The 6,975-nt window shown below is 34.5% G+C and overlaps 1 protein-coding gene across 2 annotated transcripts; it reads right to left on the reverse strand.

The window, feature by feature from the left end:
- Window positions 1-1,251: 1,251 nt before the first annotated feature.
- Window positions 1,252-2,826, reverse strand: LOC111304230 (auxin-induced protein 22E-like). Of its 2 annotated transcripts, XM_022900757.2 has the most exons (4): window positions 2,332-2,821; window positions 1,838-2,094; window positions 1,652-1,733; window positions 1,252-1,542 (listed from the first exon to the last, which is right to left on the reverse strand). In XM_022900757.2, exons 1-4 carry the CDS (start codon window positions 2,679-2,681, stop codon window positions 1,491-1,493), a joined length of 741 nt encoding a protein of 246 aa, XP_022756492.1. In that variant the 5' UTR covers window positions 2,682-2,821; the 3' UTR covers window positions 1,252-1,490. The 2 variants fall into 2 exon arrangements, with proteins under 2 accessions (XP_022756492.1, XP_089598307.1); XM_089742181.1 differs by lacking the exon at window positions 1,252-1,542 and having other exon boundaries at window positions 1,834-2,094; window positions 2,332-2,826.
- Between the last annotated feature and the right edge of the window lie 4,149 nt (window positions 2,827-6,975).

Here is a 6,975-nt window from a genome sequence, read left to right on the forward strand (position 1 = left end):
TTCAAAGCTACTTCGAAGACAAGAAAAAAACAATTTTTTTTGTGTAAATGAGGTTTTATTTAGATGAATAATAAGATTAATTTTGATGAAATTAAAAATAATAAAAAAATTATTTTAATTATAATTTTAAAATATTATAATTATGATTTAAAATTTTTTTAAAAATTTATATTAAATAAATTTCATTAAAAATAATATTTAAATTTAATTAATAATATAATATATTTAACTACGTCACATCAAAAAATACTATAAAATCTAAACCATTCCTAAAATTTCCAACGGGCTTTCACAGATAGGAAAAAACAAAATTGACTACTTAACTATAAGGGTCGATATCATGGGGAAGTTTCCAAGAATCTACGGATGCCAAAGAAAGATTTTTCATTTGAAGTTGATGATTGCACGTCCAAGTCCTTTGTCACATGCAATTTGCAAGCCTTGCAAGTAGTGCATAGCTCAGGCTTTGAGTATTGTTGACATGATCTGAGGTGATTCATCTGACAGAATTATTTGCCTTGTCCTTTATATATATTATAACTTTTCATTTTTTTTTTTTATAATTAATCTGCCTATCATATGTTTGAAATCAGCAATAACAATTGAAACATATGTAGTGTCACATATGCAGTATCATCCTCTGCAACGAAGTTCAACTTTATTTAGACATAGCAGAACAGATGCAGTCACGAACAGATCATTTCTATTCATTACCATTCTTCCTCTAACTTCCAATCTTACCATCTCCTATGTAAGAACATATTTGAAAAGAAAATATACAAAAGGCACTCTAATGAATCAGTCCAAGTACACAAGGTACTTTTCATTCTTATTTTTAGTATTTCTCCTTCCAGAATTAGTAGTGGGCCAATTCCTTAACTTTAGCAGTTCAAACCCAACATGTTCTTAGTGCAGGAAGGCTGGTCCATTGAGTAGCCCGGACTCTGCTACATGGATATATCTCATTTTTCCTTTTGGGATTTTGGGTGTTCCCAACAGCCATGGCAATGCAAACTGCATAGCTTAAAACGCCATAATCTTCGGTAAAATTGTGATAGTCTCGTTCTGACAAGGGATACCCAGATACATTGCAATTGAAAAAGAAATCTAGGGCCTTTTTCATGGGCCCAAAGTTGTTTCATGCTGAAGAATATAAATAAATTTAGTACTCCATTTACCATTGGTATTGAAATGTTTGAGAATAATTGAAGCAGAGCATTAAAAGTTATTGCACTTGAAAATGCAAGCAGATTCAAATATTATGACCAGTTCATATGGTTTTTCTGATATTTTTCCAATCGTCATAGATCTGATTGCAGTTTCAGATTTTACAGAAAAAGAGTTAAATTACTATATATTACATACTGTCATTCAAAATACAAGCAAAAAATAAGGCCACGAGGATTCTTTTAAGACCAAAATCAAGGAAGCTGAAACATGGCCGATGATTTTGATAATTTGATGTGGTCCATGAGAAGCCCATTTGCTTGCTAGCCTCTGCTTTTAATTAGTTTGAGGCATTTCAAGGAGCGAATGAAGGTCCTGAAATAATAAAGTTTGTTTTCATCATTTTTTTTTTCTGGTTCAAGTTTCCGTCAGTTTCTATCTAACCAACCAAAAAGAAAAAAAAAAAAAAATCCCAGATAAGTACCTCCAAGGAACATCTTCAGCAAGCAACCAGTCTCCTTCTGTGTCTTGGTAAGTGAGTTTAAAGCTCTTCCAATTCTCATCAGCTGTTCCCAAACAACCAAGGAAAAAAGGAAGTTTATTCATGCTTTGTTAATCAAACTCAATGTTGAAAGTTGAATTAAATTTAAGCAAGGTTCGGGTTACCTACGTATACCAAACATTTTCATCAGGGTGTTTATAAGCGTTTCAAAGGAGTGATGGACACTAAGGTCAATTTTCCTGGCAATTGCAACTCCTTCCATCTTTACCTTCACGTACGTGGAATTTGAAGCGCTACCACCACAGCCATTCTCCGCCGCGGCCACCATGGGATTGTTATCTGCTTCGTCATTAGGAACTTCGCGGCGTAGCTTCTTCCCCCAGGTTTTCACTGGTGGCCACCCCACCAAACCCTGTCCATCATTCCTATCAAACCAAAGATTAAACCCCATAAATAACAAATTCCCAAACATACATTCATCAAGAATATTGATGATAACCAAAAAAAAAAACAAAAACTCAAGTTTTAGAATTTTTTTTCTTATTCTGAAACGAACCCTAAAAGAAACACGACAGGTTTCAATTATAAACAAAGAAACGGACAGGCGCACGAAACAAACGTAAAGAAACAAAAAGAGGGGAGAGAGAAAGAGAGTTAAGTACTCGAAAATGGCAGAAGAAGAGTTGTCATCGAGGTCTTTAGGGTCATCTTCGTCATTAGGTTTGTTAGTCCAAAGCAAAAGAGGCAGCGTTTTGGGAACATTTCTGTTCTCATCAAAAAGTAGAACTTCATCAAAGCCACGTTTTTTGCTGCCACCGCCGCTGCTAGAGCTACTGCTGCTGCTGCTGTTAATGTTAATGTCACATGGACCCAGTTTTAGCAAAGGCTGGCTCAAAGTGTTGGAACCCAAAGCCTCCCTGGGCTCGTAACCATAGCTGTTTAGGTCGAACATTTTGATGGTTATAATAGGAGTACTTGGAAGGGCAAGTCCCAATTGGAGCTCCATGCACATCAATAACAATTGAAAACCAAAATTGTCCAACAAAAATGAAATAGAATAGAATACTTTAAAAGAAGCCAAGGGCAATTGCTATTATGCTACGGCGTAAGAGAAGCAATTTTGGGGTCAGGAGTCAAGGAAATCTGGGTTTCTTGGTAGCAAAGCCGGGGATTTTAATATAAGATGCACGGCTAGTGGGTGAGATGGGGACATTTAGCAGACAAAGGGTAACATTTGGTGAAGTGGGTCCAAGCTTTGCTTCACTTTTAGCCGACCTATTTGCCCCCTTCTGTTTACTTTGTTGCTGCCCATTGTTTTGACTTTCCTGTATCTTTTGCTAACTACACTGCCAAGGATTCCACGCGCACCAAAACTGGGAGTGTTTCTTTTTCAACTCTTTGATTCATGGATTTTCTCACTTTGACGCCATTTTTGACAGTGAGAGGGGGGAAAAGCATGAACCTCGAGTCCTGTTTTGTTTGCAAGGAATCTATTCGTGAATCAGTTTGTCTATGAATGAAGTTAGAATTTTCGTACATAACTTATACACTAAACTTAAAAAGGAAAGTTAAGCCATAACTTTGAGTTGCTTCTCATGATCTTCCAAGAAAATTACTTGGATTTTGAATCTTAAATGGAGCTGGAAAAAAAGAAATTCAATCCTCAAAATAACCTGGAAAAAGCAAATCAGATGCAGATGTACAAATTTTCTACTGTTATTGATAACAGCAAAGCTTCAAAGTTTCAACCCCAAGTGAAAGTTGAATTCTGGGTGTTCTGTCACCACTCAAACACGCTTCTGTACGGAGAGTGAGAGGGGCTCGAAAGTTGGGTTTTGAGATTCCAGGGAAAGGGCCCCATGAAATTGAAAGCAAAGCTTAAGACAGCAACAGATCCTTTAATTCCTGTTTAGGTTACAGATTTGATAGTCATACCTACGGGGGCCACCCTCTCGATGATTTCTCTTGCATTCAAATTCATTCAGACGTCTTTGGTTTCCTCGCCTCTTTCATGCAATACTTAACCCAATACGGCATGTTTCATTAGCTTCTCTGTCTGGCTGATAAGATGTTCAATCCATAGAATCCAACTCAATATGGCACGTTTGATTAGCTTCTCTGTCTAGCTGATAAGATGTTCAATCCATAGAATCCATCTAAAGAATCCAAGTTTTCTACTCTTGCCTACTGAATTCAATTCCCATCAATCCAATCAGCAGAAAAACTTTTTTTCTTAGATAAATTCTTATAAAATCGCAACAAAAAATTATGAACTGAAATTCTTCTAACAATTAGCCATACAATATCCACAATAATCATATTGAACCAATTAAAATTTTTCTCAATAAATTCTACATTTGTTATTCTCTCTCTACAGGGTTGGTAACTCTCAAAATTTTCAGATTTCCTTTTTTACTTATCAAATAAAGAAAAAATAAATAAAATTCGATATGGTATGTTTTAGTTGATAGAAATTTTACCTTTTTATTAATAAATCCCCACTAAATTTTTATATGCATATTTTTATAATTAATTACACTCACAAGCATACAAGAACTCCTTAAAGAATAATTGTTCTAGGGCAGACCTCATCTTTTGATGTCAAGAAAAAATGGGTTTTATTTTAATTTGGAAATGGAGAGAGAGAAAGGAAAGCATTGTGGAGAATGTAACCCACAGCAAAATTGCCCCAATGGTCTTCCCCAGAAGATAACTTTGTCATGTTTAATAAAACACATGTTCCCTATGTGCTTTAAGTTATGTTTGGTGCTGAATTCTAAACATAAAATTTAATACTACAATTTTGATGAGAAATATATTTTTAATTTAGATTTTGTCTCACTTTTTGGCTTATGCCAACAAAACTTTGTTCCAATAAAATGAAGTTTGGCAACATTGCCTTCATTCAAACCCAAAACACGTTTCAACTCACATTAGTCCATTGCTTTGTAATAGGATGGACAAGGTTGAAAGGGAACCATGCAGGGTTCACGTGATGGGAAGTCCCCCAAGGCAGAGCCAGAGGCAAAGCCCACGAGACAGACGGTCAAGGCGGGGCAACCCGCACGAGGCGGTGAGATGGTGCCACCCATATTCGAACAAAACGATTTTTTCCTACCGATAAGACTGGTTCCATTCCAATGGATGGAGCTGGATCGACATCCATTATTGGTCCATCACTTAAATGAGTTAATGACTAGGGTTGTTCACTAGGGAGGCAACGTGCTAAGTGAGTGCCAGGGCATTTATCACACTGTGTCGTGGACTGCTTCGTTTAGTCAATTTAATCCTTCTGCATGCGCAAAATCAATGAGGAATTGGGGTTGGATGAGGGGAGGGGGCAACTTGAATGGTGATCAAGAAATAGATGAATTTCTCTGCCACTCAGTCAAGGCACTTGTGTGTGAATGGATTGTTTTTGTTAGGCAATAAATTTTCAAAGAATCTAGAAATGTAGGTGAGGGGCAGTCTAATGACTAGGCAGGTTGATTCGTAGAGCTCGAATTTGTCTCTCCAAGAGGTCCCCTTTCTTTTGGGGTTATTCATTTTATTAAATCCTTACTTAAGAAAAAAAAAATGTAAGTTCATTTATGTTTGCATGTGAAGCTATCTTTAAAGCTCAAAGTCCATTATTTTATGGTAATTAATTTGAAGACCACAGTAATAAGAGAAATAAATGAACAATACCGAATCGTTAAAAGGACATGAATTTATTTTAGTTAAGATAACTGAACAAATCATTTACGCCAAGAAAGAAAATTAATTAACATTTCTTTCTAGCTTCTTATGTATCGATTTTTTATTTTTATTTTTTCTAAATATAATTGATATTAGAATCGATTTCAAAATTGCAGAAATCAAATTAAAACTTTAGTTCAAAAGGTTGATATGGAGAGGACTGGAAATAATCTTTGGATTCGGAGGAGAGATGGGCACCACCACATTCTCACATGGGGAAGAAATAGATGACAACATTGAAGGGTGTTTCCGTGACTTGGGCATTGAAGGTATTGTCTTCTTGCTCCTTTTGGCAGGCTAGCTTTACTAAATAAAGCCATGGACAAACCCAACCCATTTGCTTGTTAAAATTCATGCGTATATCGGGACCCAATACAATTATGTATCCAACCCATTTGCATTTTACACATCATTTTAACCCTTGGGTCGTTTTCCAACCAACCATATCATGATGGTCCATTAGTATCAAATTTTCATCTTAAAAAGGTTTTCTAATACACCATTTTTCTCCTTAGAGAATGAATTTTACTTCAGTTTACCAGTTCGTTGACGTTTAGTACATTAATAACATTGTTGGTCAATTAGGGGGTTCATGTTTCAGTAATGTTGGGATAAGAATAGATGGCAAAGAAAAAAATTTTCTAAAGCATTAATGAAAACTGGAAAGGCCCAGATCTCTTTGAAATTTTTAAAAGCGATTCAAAATTTGTTCAGTCTGTTAATAGCAATGGTTGAATTGGCCGACTAGGAAGCAGAAGCTATGAAAAAATGTTGAAAATTTATTTTCTCACATATCATACCATATCAGCTCCTTCATCGAAATGGGAGCAGTGAAAATCATGTTAGATATCTTATTTTTATATTTGTTATAGATTTATATTTAATGTACTATCAATACATAAATTCTATATATTGTTAGTGAATAAGATGATATCATTTTATTAATGAAATGAATCATATGATGTTACTTTATTAATGAATAAATTTTTTAAAAAAATATTAGTTTTTATATATTTATTTTAAGGATTGATATTTATTCGTTAATAAAGTGATATGATCTGATTTATTAATAGTGTATAAAATTTATACACTAATAATATATCAAATATAAATTTATTTTTTATATACTAAATCTGATTTAGTTTTGTTTTGGTTATTTTAAATTAAATGTAAAACTTGGGAGAATCCAATTTAGCAACACAAAGCAAAATGGAAAATTTAGACCAAAACATCACATCTAAGAGACAAAATCCTGTTTGTTTTTCCATAAATGTGTTTGGCATAATTGTTAACTATTATTCGTGCCAGTCCAGTATCAGAAGGCAATCAAGCAGGCTACAAGAAGAAAGCCCAGGCATACATCTTACAATTTGCAACGAGTGATGACCAATTGATTGATGGCAGTAGTGACATGAGAGATTAGGCCTAAGGAGATTGGTAGGGCATTTTAGTATCTAAAGGTTAAAGTAGATATTTTTTTTATATAATATAAGTTGATTGTCAAGTGAAAGTATTTCGATCATTTTGATTGAATTAACGAGTCGATTCAATTTAAAATTTAAAATTTT

This window comes from Durio zibethinus, chromosome 13 (genome assembly GCF_047325235.1).
Source record: "Durio zibethinus cultivar Kanyao isolate XHJ-2024 chromosome 13, ASM4732523v1, whole genome shotgun sequence".
NCBI classification, from domain to species: domain Eukaryota; kingdom Viridiplantae; phylum Streptophyta; class Magnoliopsida; order Malvales; family Malvaceae; genus Durio; species Durio zibethinus.